At 39.6% G+C, this 23,746-nt stretch overlaps 1 protein-coding gene across 1 annotated transcript in view; it reads left to right on the forward strand.

Moving 5' to 3' along the window:
• The first annotated feature begins 456 nt into the window (after positions 1-456).
• LOC117385715 (dipeptidyl aminopeptidase-like protein 6) overlaps positions 457-23,746 on the forward strand; it is a 167,675-nt gene continuing 144,385 nt past the window's right edge. Inside the window, exon 1 of the mRNA XM_055228485.1 lies at positions 457-645. Coding sequence (XP_055084460.1) covers positions 589-645 — 57 coding nt within the window. The 5' untranslated portion in view covers positions 457-588. The remainder of the gene's footprint in view (positions 646-23,746) is intronic.

The raw sequence follows: 23,746 nt of genomic DNA on the forward strand, positions 1-23,746 counted from the left end.
TTTGATTTGGCTGTCGTCCTGCATTCCTACTCCACCGTCTGTTTCAAGTGTTATCTGCCAACACAGTCCATATTTAGGACAAATGACTTCATATTTTAGAGTGGTAGCTGCTTTTCTGCACAGTATTTGCTTTTTTTTTAAATAGAAAATTGCAAAGAATATATGTAAAAGCAGAGGTTTTTAGTTTTTTTCATAATTTGACTCACGCAGGGTCTGTTTCCTTGAAGATTACGCACAGACAAACCCACAGGATGAAGCAGATTACATAATTTATCCCATCATTTCTCAGTCAAACGCTGCAAGGACTGAGCACTGTTTCGTTTTGCAAGTGGGTGGAGTTTTGGAATAGTCTTTAGCCAATTTAGGAGCACAACTAGTCCGCAAAGAAGGCAGGAAAACAGTGGATGAGTTTGCGCCAGTGGCCAGAGCGCGCGCGTCAGGAAGCGACACTGGAGACGAGCGAGGGAGTAAGACAAGGATACGAGGAGAGAAGGTGAAAGGGAAGGAAGCAGGGAAGGGAGCGAGGATGAGAGGAAAGTTGTGAATGTTTGGCATCATCAGAGCTCCACGCAACTCCAACCCGGGAACATGAACTCATCTGCAGGAGCTGGAAACTACCGCAGGGGATCCGCAAAAGGCGAAAAGGTAAAGCATAGTCCGAGTTTTGGGTTGTTGTGGCAGGGAAAAACGACAGAGGAGTTGTGTTACGCGCGTTGCTGTTGTATCCTGGGTTTAAGTTCTGCTGTATCAGATCATTTTCACGACAAACATGGCACAAAGTCGAGAAAAAAACGTGCGTTTCGTTCTGAAATGTCAAAACGATGGTTGTCAAAACGCATCTTTTAATGTTTGGGACGATTAAATCGGGCTTTAAAGCATCTGTTCTTGCACCTTCTGGATTGTATCGGGTCTTTCTGTGTTATTTTAAGAGTTAATATAAACTTTTACTCCATCTTTGCTTTAGAAAATCACTTTCTGCCTGAAAACATCAACTATTTGCTGTTTTCATTGCTTATTTTGCAGTATTAGCTGGCTCTAAACTGACACAAAAACTGCAAATCAACATTACACTTCAGATTTATTTTACATTTTACCATTTGGAAACGAAACTGCACAGGTAATTTATTTTGTATGTTTGTTGGGAACTCATTGGTAAGATTTTGTTGCCATAAAACAGGATCCTCTGACTTTTTCTTATGCTGTAAATCCCTCTCTGCTCAGGCCAACCCACAGTGGAGTTAGTTTGCCCTCTGCTGGACATTTGTGGCCTCACACTGACTCGACACAAAGCCCACACACACACACACACACACATATGCACGCACACACACACACACACACACATATTTCCTCAAGGACTTCCCTGCATTCTTAAGTTTGAATAGATGTGACAAGTTCAGAAAGTTGCAGCCATATTGTCACATTTCTATGGAGACGTCTCAAGGTCAAAACGTATAAAAAGTTTAGCTTGACGTTGTGGGTTTTACAAATACGGACGTGGAGCCTTTTTTGACAGAGATGAAAATAAGAGGAGAGGAGATGCTACACCCGGATTTTCTGTGCATGTTCCACTATATTTATCTGTTAAAATCTTATAGTTAGTTGGGACGATACTGAAATTTTGTGTGACGATTATCAAGGCCAAAATAACTGCAATTAACGATTATATCATGATAAAGTAGTTGCGGATATGAAGAATTATAACTTTTACAGAAAATATTATGAATGAGCAGGGCCGTCAACAGAAATTTGGGGGGCCCGGGGCAATAAGCCTCGCATGGCCCCCTGTAATGCAGATTAATAGGAAGAGGGGCCCCCTAAGACCCTTTGTCCCCCCGTTGACTCCCCTGCGGATAAGTAGTTTTTTCTGCACTTTCTGGAGCTATAACAGCGATTATCTTACATAAAATGTCCCACGAATGATTATTGTCGACCCTTTTTATCACGATAAACGATATTATTGTTTATTTTTCCTAAGTTCGTTTGCTATTTCAGTATAATTATTGAAGTATATAATGTGAAACGCAGAGTTTAAAATAGGAAAATGGTGTAAATGTTTATCCACTGATCTAATGGTTGGCGGTTTGATTCCTGCGCTCAACCTAAAACATCGTGGGTGGAGCGGTCAGATCCACAGATTAATGCTGTTGTTGTGTCCTTGAGCAAGACACTTAATCCACATCACGCCCAATGTTTAGGTACACTGGTGAACTAACAGTGGTGGATGAAGTACTCGGTTTTGTTATCTAATTAAAAGTACAGATGCAAAGGCAAAACGTTACTCAAGTAAAACTAAAAGTATCTCATGAAATAATCTACTTAACTAAAAGTATTTAAGTACACGTTTAAAAATGTGCTTTTAGAGTGAAAAGTCAAATTATTTCACACAAGAGATGCTCATTTGTTAAAGTGTTAAATGTGATATTAATTAAAATGAGACATGTTTAGTTCAACAGCAACAAAACTAATACAACAACTAGTACAGATACTGCTCTCAAATGTAGTGAAGTTAAAGTAAAAAGTATCCACTGTAAAATATATTTAATTAAAGTACAGATACCTAAAAAGTCTACTTAAGTACAGTACTTTACTACTCATACTTCACTACCTAATGTGTGTGTGAATATGTGAGTTGTTCCTTGACGTGACCATTTACCATTTACAATCTCAACATTAGTCTATACGTATACGTCTGTGTGTTATGTAATGTAGTACTGTAGTTGCATTTGACCCATCTTTGTAACGATACTGACCCATCCTCATAATCCTGGCCAGAATAACTTTAACTTTAACTTTAACCGAGCGACACTACACCACAGTGCGTGCCTTCTATGCAAATGTCTGTGTATTTTTGTTAAAGTAAAAGTCTGTCGTGATGAATGATGGCTGGAACTTTCCACTGGAATGTGATTACGCCTGGTGTTTTGAAAATACAGACAGAATAGTTTCTCTCTCAAACTTTTGGGAAAAATAATTTGCAACTTGTTATATAATAATAATATGCAACGCGCTTGAGAAATATAAAACAGAGACTTTAGATGTGTCACTTTTGGATTTGTCATGTATTGCACTCGTCACTTGGTTTTACGGCTGAGACGATAAACAATTATATCGTTTATCGTGATTAAAAAGGGTCGTTAATAATCGTTCGTGGGATATTTTATATAATTGTGATAAATACCAACAAAGATAATCAGAATGTGCAAAAAACAAACAAACAAAAAAAAAAAACGACTTATCTACAGGGGGCGACAAAGGGGTCTGTTGTCCCGGGGTTTAGGGGCCCGGAATTGGACTCTCTTCGTATTAATTTGTATTAGAGGGGGCCCATGTCAGGCTTCTTACCCCTGGTCCCCAAATTTCAGTTGACGGCCCTGCTCGTCCAGAATATTCAAGATCGTAGTTGTTTTCTCTGATGACGAAGTATAAATCAGATTAAAATTATAATTATTCATATCCATAACATTTTAAACTGTAACAAACTTTAATCATTATTGAGATATATTTGTTAATCGCAATTATTTTGGCCGTGATAATCGTGACACCAGATTTCAGTATCGTCCCATGTCTCCCTGGTGCAGAGTCGGAGTTTAATGTAGTTACACGTTTTTACTGTAAAATGGCCACTATTGTTTATACAGTTTATTCAGTTTATTCAGTTTATTCGGTTTATTCGGTTTATTCGGTTTATTCAGTTTATTCAGTTTATACAGTTTATTCGGTTTATTCGGTTTATTCGGTTTATTCAGTTTATTCAGTTTATTCAGTTCATTCAGTTTATTCAGTTTATACATTTTATTCAGTTTATTCAGTTTATACAGTTTATTCACTTTATTCACTTTATTCACTTTATTCAGTTTATTCAGTTTATTCAGTTTATTCAATTTATTCAGTTTATTCAGTTTATTCATTTTATTCAGTTTATTCAGTTTATTCAGTTTATTCAGTTTATTCGGGCTTGGGACCAGTACAAAGAGAACAGTGGTGGATGAAGTACTCAGTGTTGGTATCTAATTAAAAGTACAGATACAGAGGCATAAAGTTATAAGTAATAAATTAAGTAAACTAAGTATAGTAATAAAGTAAAAGTATCATATGAAAAAATCTACTTGACTAAAAGTATTTAAGTACACATTTTAAAATGCACTTTTAGAGTAAAAAGTTAAATCATTTCACACAAGTGCTGTTAATTTGTTAATGTGTTAAATGTGATATTTATTAAAAATGAGACATATTTTGGTCGACAGTAACAACACGAATCAATTTCTTAGTTTTTCTCATAAATTTTGTGTATTATTTTTGTTTGCTTTAAGTTGAAGCTTAAACTCGAAAACTTTACTCAGGATGTTTCCACGAACACGGTAAAAATAATCATATGAAAAGTACTTTTTACTTTTCAGTCCACTCAAAAATGTAATGGGGAAGTACAGATACTGCTCTCAAATGTAGTGAAGTAAAAGTAAAACGTATACACTGTAAAATGTACTTAATTAAAGTACAGACACCTAAAAAGTCTACTTAAGTACAGCACTTTACTACTTATACTTCACTACCTCCCAGCACTGATGGATAATGACTCCTTGTGGCTGGTTCTGGAGATGTATTTGATTTCATTCTATCCGTGGGTGTCGGAGTAAAAATCGAGCACAGTTGCCATAGCGATTAACAGTTCAAAACTAAATATGAATGAGAAAAAGATGAAACCCGTGAATACTGAAGTGGAAGTGGCCAAATATGACTGATAATGAGTGTACTTCATAATAGTCTTAAGTACTAAAGTATTTAATTCAGCTTCAGTTTATACATTAGTTTGAGGATTATTGTTCATCGTCTACATCATACCGCATTCGTTACCGTGACAACCCCATAACACACTGGACTTTTCTTGACCCTTTCAAACTATTGTGCAGTAATAAGCAGTTAACACGAGCAAATGACACTGTTACTGAAACTATTTGGGCAATTGCTGCGCTCAAAATTCAATCAAGCTTTATGTGTTTTTAACTTCTGTATTCTCCGGTTCGGCCACACGTTTTTTCTCCACTGTTCCATTAGCGCAGTGACCGGAGACTGTGTGTGCGGAGCGTCGATAGAGGGATTGAAGTGGACAGGAGCCGCGGGGCAAGTGTAGTGGCCGGTCTACAGAGCTTAAGTGTCTGTGACCAGAAGTTGGACTTTTTGAGCACTCCTAGACACGACCTATTAAATTCAACTCTAATCTGGAAGTGATTTGCATAGAAAAGAATTCATTAAGCTGCCAGTGGATTTCGGAGCTGCTCGTCCTTCTGTGGGAGAACGTGGACCTGACCTTCCCTCCTCAGTCCTGCGCTTGTTATGATACGTCTCAAATGTATAATTATAATTTTATCTCATATGAGCTCATGTTTGTGTCCAGACAGTGGGGATGTGCTCGAAACTTTGGATGAACTTTAAACACGTGTCAAGTATTAATAGTGAATAGTTTTAGAATAATAATAATAAAATATGTATGAACAATTATAACATAAGGCTGGGAAAAGCGTTGATTAATCAGATTTTAGGTTCAAAATGTTTTATTTATTTCCTTCACTTTCTTGCATTACATGAAACGCAAACCACGTCCCAACCGGGCTACGTCCCAACCGGGCTACGTCCCAACCAGGCTACGTCCCAACCGGGCTACGTCCCAACCGGGCTACGTCCCAACCGGGCCACTCACACTGGACAAACACACGGCGCTTTAGGGGCTGTCCAGACTTGGTTCGATTGGGTCAGTGTGAGCTCCTTTAGAGGTGATGTGCTCTTTGTGTTTTAACTCTCAGAGAAAAGCAGAGGAGTTTAGCTCAGGGCCAGAGTCATGTCAAATTAAATGTGAAAGTGTAAATCAGGCCTTTTCTCCACATCAGCCACGAGTTTAATCACAACACTGTTATGGTTTGAACTCATTCATTAAACAGAGATGGATTTCCCCCAATCACCAAAGAGTTAAGTAACATCACTTCTCAATACAACGTTGAACATCACATTCTTTACTGCAAAACAAAAATAAAATGTGTCAAATCATTGTAGGAGTGAACACTTTCTGTAGCTGCTTTTAGATAAAGGAGCTCACGATTTATTTGAACTACAACTTGAATTTAAATAATTATACATCTGTTAGTTCTGACAGTTTTCTGTAATTTTCAGAATATATTTTTAAGTCTGAAAAGTTGATTTTGCAAAACAGGTCTGCGTTTTTGATGCTTTTTATTAGAGAGATTATACCACTCAGTATAATTTTAATATAATCTTGTAGATAGTCCCTCTTTAGTGTGTGGCTTTGAGAAAGACATAGTCTGTGTAAAGAAGTGGATTAAGTGAGTGTGACGTCACCACAGGGTTCAGCTTCAGCCAAATGAAGCTCATCGAGGCTGGAGCAGGTGTAGAGGTGAATTTGGAGTCGAGTTCCATATTAGGAATTCTGACCGTGAGTATCATAGCAACCAAAGAGCCAATCTAGAGCGAGGCTGTTGAAGGTAACGCCCCTTCTCACCGCAACGCTGTCAATCAAACCTGTCGCTAACGCTAGCGGGAGTGACCTTGGGGTAAGAAGGCACCAGATTTGTCTGTTATTAATGTTCATATCTTGATTTTCACAGACACAATAGTGAAATATTAACCCCAGGATCATGTAGAGGGTTAATACGAACATTTAAGACCAAAATGACGAGTCTGACAGCAGCAGGTACAGAGAGAGAGACCACAGTTTTTCAATGTAAAGCGAATTAGAGTCAGAGTCGATGGAGCCGGAAGTGCGCCCATGATCACTTCCTGCTTGGAACATAGCATAGCAGGTTAGCTATGTGCATTTATATATACACAGTCTATGGGGGAAATCCAGTAATATTATTCATAGATATTCTAATCAAAGTTGTTCTGTGAGATGTTGCAAATCTGATCCAAATGTACCACAAGAGGCTGACAGCAGTGTTTTTGTACTACAACATGGGCATAATTCAAACTGTCCGCCGCCATTGTATTAATTGCATTTGCCTCGCGCATCATCATTCGTATGCATTTATGCAGAGCCTGATTAAATCATTGGCATTCACTGTAGCTCCTCCGACACCAGAGAGCAGAAAATGTGCTTCTATTAGGAACGACTTGTTTCATCTGGAGTTTGATGTTTCTAGGACTAGCTTCTGTCCCCAGTCAAGCTTTCCATCATTTACTGTCATTCATCTGACAAGACATCATGTTACTGAGATACAAAATGCACTTTATGTTTCCTACAAAGCGCGTGGGAGATATAGGATTTGCGATATTTTTAAGCTGCTGAGGTGTTTGTTCGCTTTTTTTTTTAACTAAACTTTTTCTCATCCAGGAGGTGATCTTCCAAGCTAGAGTCTCTATGAAGATCTTGAAAGCGGTGTGAAGGTTTCCGCGCTTCTCTGAGCTGAATGTGAAGTGGTATTGTACAGGCAAACTTTGACTGGATTGATTTGTATGCAGCGGGAACATATATACAGATAAAACGTCTTTCAAAAACGCTCTGTATTCATGTGGCGAGCGACTGTGTTTTTCAGCGTTGAACTCTTGCTTCGCTCCCAACGCTCTCGCCGCCGCTGCCCATAGCCACTATTAACCTATCCTCAATTATTTTATTCTTTACGTATACACAGGGACGCTGGGATCACATCTACTCGCCACGATCGCAAACAAACCGCGTCAAACAAGGCTGCATTGTTGAGCGAAATACAATTTTTGGAGACAGGGGAAGTGACTTGGGAGCGGACAGCGAGGGATAGAAGAACAGCGGTCATTTGTCAGCGCTAACTGCTACACTGAGAATCGAACTCTCGGGTTTATAAAGCGGGGGCCGTGTCGAAGAATCCGTCGGCCGTCCCAGAACACACCCAGATCTCTTCTTGGAGCGCGGGCCACTGTTGCATCGCTCCCTCGGGTCTGGAATAGGTCCGTGTTGTATGTGCGGTGTGTAATGTACGACTGTATTACGCCTGGTGTGTAATGTACGACTGTATTACGCCCGGTGTGTAATGTACGACTGTATCACGCCCCGGTGTTGTTGAGATTCTAAGAACATCTTTTTATTGTTACTGAGGGATGTTCACACCTGAGTTTAGACCTCGGGGGTAACAGTATAGATTATAGATGAACACGGATATGCTCAAAATACGCTGGAAATGTTTTGATCGTTTGTTGTATATAGTTTGCGCCGGTGGAACAAGTGCTCAGTTTTGTGACTTAAGTAAAAGAACAGATACAAAGGGGAGAAATACTCAAGTAAAAGTAAAAAAGAGTAAAAAGTAGAAGTATTTTGCACAGATTTTTAGGTCTTGTAAGGCTTTAAATGTAGAGGTTTTGATAGAGGTTTGCGCTGAATGAAACAGAAACATAGTATAGTAAAGTATAGGTTTTTTTCTAGCTGTTTTTATTTGTATATTTTTGTTTGCTCAAATTAGGAACGGGTTAAAAATAAACCCTGAGTAGGAAGTACAGATACTGCTCTCAAATGTAGTAAAGTAAAAGTAAAAAGTATCCACTGTAAAATTGACTTAAGTAAAGTACAGATGACAAAAAATTCTGCTTAAGTACAGTACTTTACTACTTTTACTTTGTTACGTTCCACCACTGACGGCCTTTAAGGTGAAATTTGACAATGCACAAGTAAACTTATGTGTGGACCCTTCCTCTATTTAAAATTAAAAATATGTTAGAATTTCTGACTCTAAATCAGGAATTTTGAGTTTGTAGTGTATTTTTACACATCCTCTGTACTGGATGGACCATTATTTACAATTTTATTTTAATGGTATTTATTTTATTTAATTTTTTATTCTATTCTATAATTTTTTTTATTCTATTCTAGTATTATTATTTTTTATTCTATTTTATTTCATTTTATTTATTCAATTATTATTTTATTTTATTTTAATGGTTTTTATTTTTTTTAAATTCTATTCTATTATTTTTAATTCTATTCTATTTTATTTTTTATTTATTCTATTCTTATTCTATTTTAATGTTTTTTATTCTATTCTATTTTTTATTTTATTCTATTCTATTGTTTTTTTAATTCTATTCTATAATTTTTTTTATTCTATTTTATTTAATATTTTTTATTTATCCTATTTTTATTTTATTTATTCTCTATTTTATTCATATAGCACATTTAAAAACAACTTCAGCTGAGCAAAGTGCTTCACATAAAAATCAACAAAAACAAATATACAGATAACACGACACACAGGAAACGAACAATAAAACACCTGTATATCCTGTGTAGCTCGTGTTAAATACCAGGGAGAAGAGGTGGGTTTTCAGTCTCGTCTTAAACTGGGTTAAAGCCTGAGAGGATCTGACAGAGGGAGGCTTTTCATAGCGAGCGCTGCCACAGAAAAAATCTCTGAAATAAAAAGAATATGGAAATAATGGTTTTCTGAAGTTTACACAGACTCACAAAAAGTGCCATGTGCTGAGAGAAGAAGTTTAAAGACTTAGACAGAGCAGTAATTACACCAAAGTGAGACAAAAGATGTAAAAATGAATAAACGGAGATAATGTCTGGTGAAGCGGAGGTGTAAAGAGCAGGATGTTTTATGATGTGTTGATAGAAAATCCATATTTAACCTTCAAAATACAAAATACACAAGCCTAAAATCATGTGTTTGTTACTGTGATTAGCAGAAACGTGCACTAAATTAGGACTTTGCTCATAAATGGTAAGAAAAATAGTTGTTTAATTTCTGTAACCTGGATTATAATGATGAGGAAAAAGAGACGAAAAGATGAGAAGCTGTGGTTGGATGAGAGGTGGTTGGAACGACACGCGGGACACGAGCAGATTTAAGTCAAAACTTGTAAAACGCAACGACATGTGAGACATAAAGAGACTGTGGCCCTGAAACAGAGCTTCACCTGAACGAGAACAGTGACTCCTCTTCAGTGCATCCATTTAAACGCACTTTCCTCATCAGCGAGATCGACCGAAGTTTAGAGTTTTTGCACAGCCCCAACGTAATGTTTAGTTGCAGGTTCTGAAGTGCCACAATTTAACCTTAATCTGAGTCAGTTTTTGGAAAAGTTTCATCTCATATTCACGAGTCTCTGATCTAAACAACGAATGGATTTATCAAAAGAATCGATTACGCCTGAAAACTCGTCAAGAAAGTGAAAGAGAAAGAGCAGTGCATCCATAAACAGTGAGGAACGAATACTTTTAGACACAGAACTTTGAATACCTGCAGTAAAATGTATTTCTGGCATGTTCTGTTACATCATATATGTCAAACTCAGGCCCGGGGACCAAATCTGGCTCACGGTTTAATCATATTTGGCCCGTGAGTTCATCAATTGTGCATTAAATCTGGACACCTGTATACATTTTTCAACAAATACTGAGTTTAGCCCATGAATTTATCTCAGTTTTTTAATTTTGGCCCACTGTGCATTTGAGTTTAACACCCCTGTATAAATAATCCAAGCCGATTACTGTACTCTGAATACTCTGCGTACTTTTACACAGAGTCGGATTGAAATTATAGTGAAAAAACACAGCGTAAGATTAAAAACAGCTTCACGTTTGTTCCACCGTTTGTTCTGCTTTTGCATCACCGATCGGAGAAGGAAAAATCGCACTTTCCTCACTACAAGAGCAGTGTTTTTGTCTGTTTTTCTCTCTCGGTGCAGTTTGAAGCTTAATTGTGCGATCAAATACCACAATGTGTTCCTTTTGAGTTTAGAAAAGTAACTCCACGAAATGAAAGCGTAAATGCAGCAGACTACAGCTATTTAAACATGTTATTCTGAAGCCTTCAAACGCACGATCAAAGTTACTGATGCACACGTTTGAGGAGTCGGATTCTTTATGGAGATGTTTACGTTCGTTCCATCCAAACCCACACGGAGTAAAACCTGTTGATAAAAGGACACGTCTCATTTCTATTCCACCTCTTCTTCGTCTTGATCTCGGCTGAACTGTGGGCCATACCGAATAAAGTACCTGGGGTCTTCGGGAGCAGGGGGTGGAAGGGGATGTTTAGTCCCGGAGAGTCCATTACGGGGCGACGGTTCGGCTCAAGGTTGGCGTTGGCGCTCAAGGCACGAGCGTTTGTCGGCAGCAGAGGGAGAATAATGTTAGAATTATACATGTCTTCTCCACGGCTGCTCTGAGAAGTGTGTTCGTATAAATCCTGCCAGTCCCGTGTCCATCTGGGGCTCGGATCTGCCACGATGAATCTGAGAAGCGAGTCTTTGTGATGGAGCTGTAAGCAGAGACTCGGCTGTGGCTTTACAACGGGGCACGTCCTGAATTTTATTTATTTCCCAGGTATTTTTTGTCCCTAGTGGAGACTAAACATCTGGGGAAGTATTTATGAACCAATATAATGATACAACTGGACTTACTTATAGTTGGATCTGCGTCCTTTTTAACGTTATTTTACTTTTTCTTATTGCGACAAAGACAAATGGCAAAATCAGCTCTTTGAAAACACAGAACTTTTAACTATTGCCAGAAAAATAGACACATTTCCTCGTCCAAATGCTCGATTTTGCAAATACAAGCTGTTACCGCAAAGGACAGAATGTAGATCTCTCTATTAAAAACGCCCAAGCCGATCACAGACGCCTCGAAACGACTGAATCTGAATGATTTTAATTCAGTTTAGATCAAGCGAAAAGACCAGCCACTTCAGCTCGCTCCGTGTTCTCTCTTTTTTGCTGCTGTGTAAATGAATTCTTATAATCCTCATAAAAGATTTGGTCAACTGACACTTCACCGTTTAACTGGACTAAACGTCTACGGCCTTGCAGTTAAATGACTCAGTTCAGTTTTATTTCTATAGCGCATTTAAAAACAACTTGAGCTGACCAAAACGCTTCACATAAAAGTCAACAAAAACTAAAATATAGACAACAAACAGACAGAGTACACAGGAAAGAATAAGATATCATGTCCAGCTAGTGTTAAATACCAGGGAGAAGAGGTGGGTTTTCACTCTGATGTTAAACTGTGTTAAAGACTGAGAGGATCTGACAGGCAGAGGGCACTAGAGAGAGCTGCAGGAACTCCCTTAAACAAAGAGGACCCATAGAGCGCAGAGTTCTGGATATTCTGTAAGTTCTGGTCCGGAGGAGAAGAATTACAATAATCCTGTCAAAAATGTAAAAGTAGATTAACGGAGCCGCTAGTTGAAAGCGGGATCGTAAGCTGATGTCTTTGAGCAGGTCGTGGGTAGCGGGGTCAGAGGCTGGGGTGTTCGTACCGGTCGAGGTGAGCCGGGTCGGAGGCGGAGGTGCAGAGTAGTTCCAAGGAGCGGGGTCTGCCTGAAAAATGAGAATAACCAGCGGAGTACAGAGATCATACGCACAAATACTAGACTGAGCCGAGTGGAACTGTACCGCGGGGGATACGGAGGAGGTAGTGGGTGGGGCCAGAGTCTCCGCCCAACTCCAGGCTCAGACACAGACGCGAAAGGGGGAAAGACAACACAGAAACACCGAGACAGATCATAACAAATCCATATACAAATGCGCGAATTGCTTAACTTTGGCTAAACTGCCCTATTGAACTTTGAACGTTATACTGTGTAAATTACTTTTTGACAGTTTTAAGCGCCTTCTGTTTAAATAGATTGAGTGTCTTTCCCAAGGACACATCAACAGTAGTAAAATCTACAGAGACAGGAGCTCAAATCTAACGACCGGGGCCATGGGTGACCTCTACGTCCTGAGCTACCTCCGTCCAAAAGACCGCAAATGTAAGCATGCAGTAGTACTTTAGCACGGTCACGTTTCAGAATCCCACATGTGCTGTTACATACGCGGCTTAATTACGTCCTTTATCCGTCTGTGTGTGATGAAATACGCGGCGTCTTCTCTTATTGCCGATGAAACGTTGAAATCGCGCTCATGAATTAAACCCTCCCATTGCTCACTGCTTTTATTGATGATATTGTTTTGACAGCTCCTCCTAAATGGTTTAATGGTGACTCACCTTCTGCAAGATCAGCAGCAAGTGACAAATGGAGGGAATTAGTAAGCCACAAAGCCAACTCCAGCGTGGAGAGAACTATTGTGAAGGACCAGCGCATTGTTACACCTCCGACAATGAAATACACCATTATCATACGCTTCAAAACACAAGTGATGGCCCTGACCTTTATGTGTAATTGCAATTACTCTGTGTTAACTGTGAACTGTGGTGGTTTGTAATCATTGCAGAGTACACCATTACTGTAAATATGACAGAAATTAAACCAATGCCCCGACCAAACCACACAGCCCTTTAGACGCTGTAATCGATCCATAAAGTAAGATAGATACACCGGTCCCTCGTTTATCGCGGGGGTCACGTTCTAAAAATAACCCGCAATAGGCGAAATCCGTGAAGTATCAGCTTTATTTTTTACAATTATTCGATAGTTTTTGGCTGTAAAACCCCTCACAAAAACAAGAAACTGAGCCACGCAGAGCTGCACCACTGTGGTCCTGACTCTCTTTGTCCTCCCAGGTGCAGCTTGATTAGTGATTAGTTGCAGGTGTGTGTGGGAGGAGCTTGAGTCTCCGCCCAACTCCAGGCTCTGACACAGAAGGGAGAAAACAGCACAAAACACAAGGCAGACTGGGATCAAGACACTCGCTTTAGCTCAAGTCTAATCGTAATACAGAAAATCAACAAAAAGTTCATCATTAGCACAAAAAAAAAAGTACGAAGAGAAAAGTTATTGTTCCATCTGACGCATACGTGAAGGGTAAGTCGATGTTGTAATTATCATGACTCAGTTTTAAGAACCAAACGCATTAAACAACCGTATTTCTTTGTTAAAACTACACAGAAATATGAAATACAGACATTTTCATCATCAGAACTGTAAATATAAGTTTCCTTTCACGAAAAACAAACAATTGTAGCAATGTCTCAAAATAATTAGGTAAAATATACAAACAAAAATACTCTACTGTATAATAATAGTAATACTGTATCACAAATGATGTATCAAATTTCAATATTTTTGCACGTACTTTGTAAATAAGAAGGAAGCATTATTCTCCATGATTATCTCTGTAGTGAGCGAGTACTTTTAAAGAAGTCTTATCTGTAAAAACACGGCTTCCTTTTAGTTAATGCGTCTGTTTTATCTCGCTGCAAATGTAATAAATACCAGCTTCGACGGGATATCGTGGTGTTTTATGCTTTTCCTATGTACTCTATTATCTGTGCATTTGTGTTTTCTGTTTGTTGACTTTTATCTGAAGCGCTTTGGTCAGCTGAAGTTGTTTTAAATGTGCTGTAGTAATTGAAATGTTTAGAAATGGTATCGTCCCAGTTTGCTGAGGCGCGTTCGATGAAGCTGCGGAAACGGGCTCAAATTACCTGGAAAGAAACGTGTTCTTCTGATTTTACGATGAACCGTCTGCAAATGTTTCGCCGGCGTTCGCATCAATAGCGTCTTTGCACAAAATAGACCAAGGAACACGTGTTGTTTGCATCTTGTTTAAACAGAGAAGTGGATGTTACGCCAAAAGAAACCACTTCTTTTGACAGAAATGAACCAGATTTTTCCTCGTTAAGACTTTGTTGCTTCACAGACACACACTCTCGCACACATTTTTTGTTTTTTTTTTCATTTTTAATCTTCGCGTAACCTGGGGATTTCGATTCTCACACTCGAGCCACATGAATGTTGTGGATCGTGACATCAATACCGATGTGATTTATTCTCCCTGTCTGTGTGACCAAGGATTGACTCTGGTGTAGCCTTGAGATGCAGCGCTGCCTCAGACCCTGTGATGTATCATTTTAAACCAATGCTACGAGTGAGTTCAACAAATTACATCCAGCGTCACAACAAAGGCAACAGTTTGTATTTGAAGAAAAAGCTCATTACCTCCTCTCTCTCTCTCTCTCTCCTGTGTGCTTTGGCTCGCTGGGAGTAACAGTGACTCTTCCTCAGTCGTGGCATCCGACAGGCAGGAGCAGGAGAGGAGCTGGTGCCAGGCTTCTGTCCTGTTAGCGCCGCTTCATGGCCGTGTGAGCGATTGTTTGTGAAGGTAGGGGGTTGTATTTTATGATGTGGCAGACAGGGAGCATAAATATTACCTGTGCTTAATCACAACCGGGCTGCAAAGCTGACTCAATTGATCCATTTCTTGGTAATATGTTTACCCACTTGAAGTTGACATACACGCGCAGCCACACAGCCCGTGGAGAGGAAAAAGTGCCCGGGCAGCACTATATAAAGAGGAAAGATTATAGTGGATGTATAAGCTGGTGCTTAAGTGTTTATTTGTGTGCATTTCTGAGCGTTTAGCATCTCATTTGCCTGAACTCTTTTGGCCTGTGTGAACTCTGCTGAGTGAGTGTGCGAGCCAAAGAGGCTGCGAGGACCGGGGAGATAAGTAGCATTTGGAGCAGGCGGAGTGGAGGAGTGGAGGAGTGGAGGAGATGGACCCCCCTCCCAACCCCAAACTCTCCCCCTTCCCGTGGAGCCGATGCCAGCGTCGTGTATGATTGATTCAGCCCTTAAAGAGAGAGAGGGAGAGAGGGAGGGAAGCAGGAGGCGGTCCGGTCGGCCTCTCCTCGGACCCTCGGGTCAGCCTCCCCTCCGCTGCTGCAGGGAGGGAGGGAGGGAGGTGGAGGGAGGAGGCGGCGGCAAGTTCTCCGGCGGACACCTCCAGCAAACTTCACAAAGGTGCGGTGCAGGCAAGAAGGCAAGAAGTGGCGCTCCCTCCCTCTCTCTCTCTCTCTCTTTCTCTCAGCATGTCCGTGTTCATAGCCACCCAGCTGAAGATCGACACCAGCGCCTCCAGCAGACGGGTAAGGGGCCTGTTTAGCATGCACGACACGGCACGCGGCACGGGGAACGGCTGTGGTATGGCTCAGACTCCCGTTCCTGACACAAAAGCCTTGCTGCCGCTTTGTGATAGCGACGGGACAGACGAGAATGAACTGACTTCTCCAGGTATTAGTGAATTTACCAGTGGTTCAGGCTGCTTAGTGTCTCGTTTGAGTGTCTGCGGTGCGTTTGTTATTTAGAGTTGGATGGTATTGTTTTCAGAAGAACAGATATGGGTTAAATAATTGCATGATGCGTGATTAAACTCAACTTTGCACTTTTGCATAATGAGTATATAAGAACTTAAGTTATGTTACGCTATTTTTTGATGTGTTCTAATGTTGTTTCCTTATCACAAACAGACCTGGAGTTTTTGTTTCATTCACATATTTAGCCTGAGCTCTTCTCTCAAACCGAAAACACTCTGTTCCACCTTGTGATGTCATCATGTGGGAATACAGGAAGTGCTCCGCTGTGCTTTTAAACTCCACACACCTTTGCAAGAATCATTTGGATTGTGGAATTGCAAATATCTTCTGAACTAAAGGTAAAAGGAGCTGTTGACTTGAAAACGACCACGACGTGACATCACAAGGTGGAACGGAGCATTTTGAGCTTCGGAAATGTAGACAGACTAATAATAAATGGCTACTTTAACGTGCGTGAATGAAACAAAACACAACTCCAGGTCTGTTTTCGAGGAGATAACGATATTATAACGTGGCTTAAAGTTCACGTGAATCCATTTTGTGCCACATAGGACGTTTAATGTTGTTGCTAAATAAGAAAACACTTAAAATGGTGTTAATTTACTTCATTTATTTTACACATTACACTCTTCTGTTATCGTGACATAGTAGCGCACACAGCTCAAAAGAAGTAAGGGATCATGTGAATCACACCGAGTGAATGAAGCTTACCTTTTGTGCCTCGTCAGAAAAGAAATTACAGAGCAAACAGCATGATTAATATGACGTTTGTGAGTAGCCGAGGTCTGGGCAGCCTTGCAGACGAGATAAATGAATGTTGTGGCACGTGGAATAATAAATTAGCAAAAAGGGCGTTACTCTGTATGAGAAATCACCGGCGATGATTGAGCGCGTGCGAGACGGGGGCATTTTAGGACTCCGAACAAGACCGTAACCCAGTCCAGCAGCGCTCCACAGCTACGGTCACATAAAGCGGGGATTACGATGGCAGTCAATTAAAGCTGTACTGTGTAACTTTTCTGGTAGAGACCTCCCCACACCGCCACTGAAAAATGATCCGCAGCATGGCATCGAAGCAGATCTGTTATCCAAAATCGACTTTTCAGAGCTTTTAATGATGTTATAGTTGTTTCCCTCGACATTTACTCACCTGAAGTTTTGTTTTTTGTTTTTTTTGGTGTGATTTGTGCAGGTTTGAATCTTTAATCGCCCATTTTCAAGACACGATTTTACCGATCAAACCCCCGTTTTCACCGCCACATACAGCCACTTCTTTGTGCTTAACTTCGTACTCCAATTATTGTTTTTATATGTGATATGCGTGGGATTCAGCGCCGTCACGTTGTCATTTTGGTACTATTTATTTATTTATTTTAATCTGCTGCTCGCTAACGTGATTTGCAGCTGTCCATCGACGGTTCCGACAGCGACATCCCCGGCAACGTCAGCTCCCGGCAGTTTTTTCTAACGCAAAAGTCAGCATTTCTTTTTATTAAGTCGTTTGCGATGAATATTGTCGCTTATATTATCGTTATATATCACCGTTTATATAGTTTATTAAGTCGTTTGCGGTGAATATTGTGATTAAAAACGTGCAATTTAAAAACATAATGATCCAGCGGTGCCACAGATTATAACTTTACAGCACAATACCGCCGCTTTAAGCTCTTCTAACTCTTTGTTGGCGAGCAGGTGATTCCTCCGGGCGAAGTCATAGGTCAGATCTGTGAAAAGGTGAGCCTGCCCACAGTGAGAATGCACATCTTTTCAAGGTATTCTGCGCACCTGTATGTAAATAAATGCTAGATGAGGTGGAAAAGTATAGTTTACAGCTTTAAATCTTGTCTATTCCCTCCAGAGCCTATTCAAGTGCGGTCCGCCTTCACCTTTTTCCCACCAAAAACATGTTACAGCCTCTTCTCCCGCATAAGCCAATGTTAAACCCCATTTCCTCGCTGACTTATCTGCTGCCATTTCAATTTGGGCTCACTACATAGCATCCCTCCATCCGCAATGTACTGGAAGATTCAGCACTTACTCAGGATGAAAGATAATATGCAAACTCCAGAGGGGCATATGCTAGCTTGAGAAAGTTGGATTTTACGGCGGGCTATTTGAAAAAAAACAAGTTAAAGAAGTTAATAAAAACGATTCCAGCTTGCTAAAGAGCTAGTACATCAAGTGGTTTATGTGAATGCAAGAAGCGCCTCAATGACACATGAAGGTATTCAGCTTTGTGCGCTCGACCAACGCTATAATAAAATGCTCTGACTTGCACTGCACAGTAATTGAATCCGCCATCTTTACATGGGCCGAAATGAGCCGGGTGTTGTAACGTAGTGTTGGGGTGCAGCGTGGAGATAAGGGATGTATTCTCCCGCACTGTCCCATTGACTTTTGGCTGCGGTGGGGCATAATTACATTTTGATAAACACTCACACAGAAGAAGATGTTTCGATGCCAGGGTGAATGGGTGGTATATCAACTCGCCCGCCGTTAGGGAAATATTATATTGCAGTTCTATCGTTTATAAAGCTTTCTGTCAGGTTACATTAGCATTAGCTTAAGTGATTGAATTGGTTATTTAGCTACGTTGTTTTAGCGCTGTTAGCATGGTGCTTATGGTCAGCTTGTGATAACTCTTTTAATTCTTTTTAATTCTCATGGGAGTTATTTAATTTTATATTTTACTATGATTTTATATTTAATTTTGATTTTTTTATATATTTTTTTATTTTTGTCCTTCGTTTAGCCATCACAACTGCAATCAGATAAACTTAAATGAATTAGCTTGAATGATACAACATTGCACGTAGTTTAAGTTATCGAATTGTTATTTAGCCATGTTGTTTTAGCGCTGTTAGCATGGTGCTTATGGTTGGCGTGTTATAATCCTTTCTTATAAAAGGGAGATACGCACAATAATTCTCATGGGAATTATTACATTTTAATTTTTTATTTGATTACTATTTTATATTATTTAATTTTTATTATATATATATATTTTTTTTTACATTGTATTTTTATTTCTCATTTTTAAAGCCTCATTCCCTTCACAATTGCAATCATACAAACTTGAATGAATTAGCTTGAATTATGCAACATAGCTTAGCAGGTAGCTTAAGTTATCAAATTGTTATTTAGCGATGTTGTTTTAGCGCTGTTAGCATGGTGCTTATAGTTAGCTTCTTTTTTGTAAAAATGGAGGCACACACAATAATTCTCATGGGAGTTATTTCATTTTTATTTTGTATTTTTTAATTTTGTATTTGTTGTCATTTTTAAAGCCTATCAAGTTATTTATTTAGCTACGTTGTTAGCTTGTTATCACTGAATCATGCGGCCTCGAGATTCTATGCTAAAATAGTTTCTTATAAAAAGGGAGGTAAACGCAAGAATTCTCATGGAAATTGTTTTATTTTTATTTGTCATTTTTAAAGCTACATGGCCTTCGTTTAGCCAACACAACTGCAATCAGATAGGTGTGAATGAATTAGCTTGAATTATACAACATAGTAGGTAGCTAAAGTTAACAAATTGATTATTTAGCTGCCTTGTTGCTTGGTATGGTGCTTTTATTTGGACAGGGACAGTGCAGAACAACACATTAACCTTTAAAAAACAAAAAAAAAAAAAACAGGAAAGTTGTTTGGTGCCAGGTTAGAGCAAAAAACAAATTTCCACCTGTTGTCGCTTGACAGGCTGGTGTTAAGTCAGAGTAACAGCTTGGTGTAGGTGCATGAAAAACCTGTAAACATATGGTACATACATCTAATACAACACATCTCACTCCTCAAATACACCACGCACACACATACACAACCATACCAATTTATTCACACACACACACACACACACACACGCTTTATCAGCCATTTCTTTGTCACATGTGCAAATTTTGAAAACTTGTTGCTATGAGTCAGTGGAATAGTTTTCCAAATGAGATTATAACATGCACAACACAGAAAGCCGATTTGGTTAGCTTACGGTTAGCTTCTTATCATCAGCTCATGTAGTCTAGAGTTTCTACGTTAGAATACTTTCTGATAAAAAGGTACGTAAACACAATAATTCTCCTGGAAATTCTTTTATTTTTCGTTCTCATTTTTAAAGCTACACGCCCTTCCTTTAGCCAACACAACTACAATCAGATCAGACCTAACAGTGATGAATGAATTAGCTTGAATGATACGACATAGCAGATATTCATACGTCGTCGCTAAAGTGACTTTATCGTACCTAAAAATCCATTCTCCTTTGTCCCTTTCAGAGGTTTCATTGCTTGGTGTTGAGTTAGCGTGTTAGCTATCAGATTACGAAGCTGCCAGGCTAATAGCGCGCAGTAAGCTAGTGTGTCATAATGGCACGTTCTGAATACAAAGAGGTTTGAGTTTTACGGCGTTGGAAACAAAGTTGTTGTATTGCTGAATTCAAATTAGCTCTATACAGCCGCCTGTCACGTTACATGCTAATAGCCTTTACAGTAGCTATAATTGGATATTCAGGTAGCTTGTTGCGTGTACAATTAGCTCGTTGGCTATCTGGTTTCTAGCTGACAGGTTTAATAGCATGTGGTAATTGTCTATAGGTGGCGACGGTGTAATGATTTGAAAGTAGATTAGTTCACGTTGTAATGAACTTTTAAGGTTTAGTCGTAGGTCACGGCGACGACAAATCAACGCCGTCCCGTCCGTTTAACTCGGAAACAAGGGAGCGCTTTAGTAATAGTCAGCTAATCCAAAATAAAAGATTAAATGAAATGCGGAAAATGATGATAACGTTGTCCAGTAACAAAATTTTAGCATATTAGCGGTGACAGTAATGATGCAAGCGAGCGACGAGCAGAGGAAATGAGATATTACGGTGATCCTAATCGGAAGCATTGACTGATTGATCTGTTTGCTCTTCTGTCTAATTACTGCGTGTCATTTTGATGCAGTGTGGAGGAGGCTGATGGAAACAAGTTGGTCTCCTTTGGCAATTCTGCTAATATGGATAAATACATGTGCACGTATTGTGATGGTGACGCTATTACATCATTTATAACCATTATGAATCATACATGGGCTCGCACTCGATATTGTGACCCAGCGGTGCTTACATTACACGCAACGGTTATGAATTGAGATTATGGAAAATCCGATACTGCTGCAATGATCATTAGTTAATACAGCCGGGCTACACTGTGCTGAAAAGACGGTTACTGATCTGGTAACACCTGGTGCAAACATTACATGCCTCACTGTTAGCAAAAACGTCATATAGACAGAACTGGACGGGAAGTAGTGATGCTAAGTCACGCTAAAATGAATAGATATTTAAAGATAAGACAGTGGGCAGTGACTTGAGGGGCATGTCTCTGAAAACATGTTATAGACTAAACAAATGAGGTGAAAATCCGAACAGAGGACACGTCTCTGTTTAGAAAGGGAGGTGTTTGTGTCTCAATGCTAATGCTAATGCTAATTCTGAAGCATGACACATATTAAAATAATGCCACAAACTGAAATAATCTACATTTATATATTTATTTATGAATCATTTTGAATTCCAATCATTTGTTTATCTTATATTTTATTCGTTTATTTTATATTTTATGCTTCGTGAGACACAGTGAGCGAGCTAGCATGCTGCTGTGTACAGAGAGATGACCAAACTTCGTGTTTACAGGGATGTATGGATGTGAAATTCTTTAATAATCATGATCTATTAATGTTCCCCGACGCAAACATGTCCAAATCAGAAATTGTTTTACCAGTTAGCCTCATATAAGTGTCTTTTTTGGGTTTTAAATTCCTAAAATCAGGACATAAACATAAAATTATCTCTCTGATCTGAATCCTCATCCAGACATGAATCAGTGCTAGTGCGGCCTCTGCAGCTCAGTGGGTGAACTCCGGAGATTCACATGAAGCACGGCATGGCTTTATTTATTACTGAGGATGAGACAAACTTGTATATGTCTATTTGCAGGTTAAAGCTCTGGCAACACAGGTTCAGTTGTGATTTTTACAGTAAAAGGCGGCCACATTCCCAACGTTTACAGTATGTGGAGCATTGTGCAAGAAGTACAGATAACAAACATACTTATATTATATTTTATTATAGGCCTGGTACATGTACACTGCAGAATAGACTGGTAGAAACAGACGCTCCAATTATTAGATCTGATTTTGCGCGTTCATGTGGTATTTGGATGTCAAAGAACAATATTTATAACAACACTTTATTATGTTTTCTTTGTTTTTACTATATTTTTTTGCTCTTTTGCAGTAGTCTCCTTGTTAAAACTTGCACAGGTGTGAACAGTCAAAGAAATCACGTCACATTTAGCTGTTTACATTTCAATAATCTGACTTTAGTATGTTCTGTTTTATGTGTAATGTGGTTATGTTAGAATAGAAGTATTGACTGTTATAGTTTCATAGTTTTAACTTAAATCTGAGCTAAAAGAACAAGTCAAAACAAATCAACTTTTTCTCTACAATACCGTGTTGCCAAATTAGTTCCGCTCACGCCGTCTACATCTTAGTCTATGATGCTAAATCTTTTGAATTAACAACAAAACAAAACAAAAATTCAGTTTGGGTTTGACTGGTCTTATGCAAACATTTATTACACTACACAAAAAAACATTGTACATAGCCATGAACGCCAATGGCAAAACCTTAAGAACAAACCTAACCTATTTCCACTGCTTATTTATCCCTTGCGTGTGCGAAATACCACTTTTATTTGCTCGCATATACAATCACCTCTCTGCGTGTTCCAGCGGCGTATTGTATCTCCAGAACGTGTGAAGGCGCTGGTCTGGTTCCCCCCGGAGGTTTCGGGCACGCAGCACAAATCATCATCATTACACTGGTTATTACACGGCTTTTCACACTTCTCCAGCTCCTACAACGCGGCTCCGTGAAGCAGCGATCTTTGTGACAGCACTCCGGTCGGCCGCCGTATCTGCAAACGGGCGATACGGGGGGAAGTCAAGCTGAGCCCGAGCTCCAGGGGGCACGTTAAAGGCAGCCAGCCGATTCACAACAGCTACCCCAACAAGGTGACGGGGATTGGAGGACATCTATCAGCGCGGCCCGGATGGTTGTCAAGTTTCTCGGACCTATTTCCCTCGAGCGCGCACACCCTGGAAAAGGCATTTATGAACTAGAGAAACAAATGATGACAGGGACCCACGCCGGCCTCGACGGAAGAGGAAGCTGTCCGCGCAATAGTCTCCGCACGCCATAAATCTTATTGGAAATTAAATTGCAAAAACCTCAACAAAATGGATACAGCTAATTTACGTTTCCAAAGCCAAGGGAAATTGATTTGAAGTGAAGAGTGGGAGCGTACAGACAAGTTTAATTAAAAGCAGTAATGGTCTGTGCTTTTGTTTTCACATGATTGTCCTAAACCTTTTGAAATCGGCGTTTGGTATTCCAGATACATATCCCCTTATCGTAGCGGTAATATTAATAATTCTTGCCTCGAATAAGCGCCCCCTAGATACCAAAAAGTTAGTAGTCCTTAAAGGTACAGTATGTAACTTGTGTAATCCGTCAGTCGTCCAGGTCTGATCCAGAGCAAAAGATGAAGTTTAAATCTGTCAACTGGACAAAACGTTGTAGGAGTGAAGACGTTTGGCCGCTTGTTCAGTTCTGGTCAGATTACTGCTGGACACTGCCTTATATCTGTCTGAAGGGAGGGGCTAACGACACTGAAACT

Source organism: Periophthalmus magnuspinnatus, chromosome 17, assembly GCF_009829125.3.
Source record: "Periophthalmus magnuspinnatus isolate fPerMag1 chromosome 17, fPerMag1.2.pri, whole genome shotgun sequence".
NCBI classification, from domain to species: domain Eukaryota; kingdom Metazoa; phylum Chordata; class Actinopteri; order Gobiiformes; family Gobiidae; genus Periophthalmus; species Periophthalmus magnuspinnatus.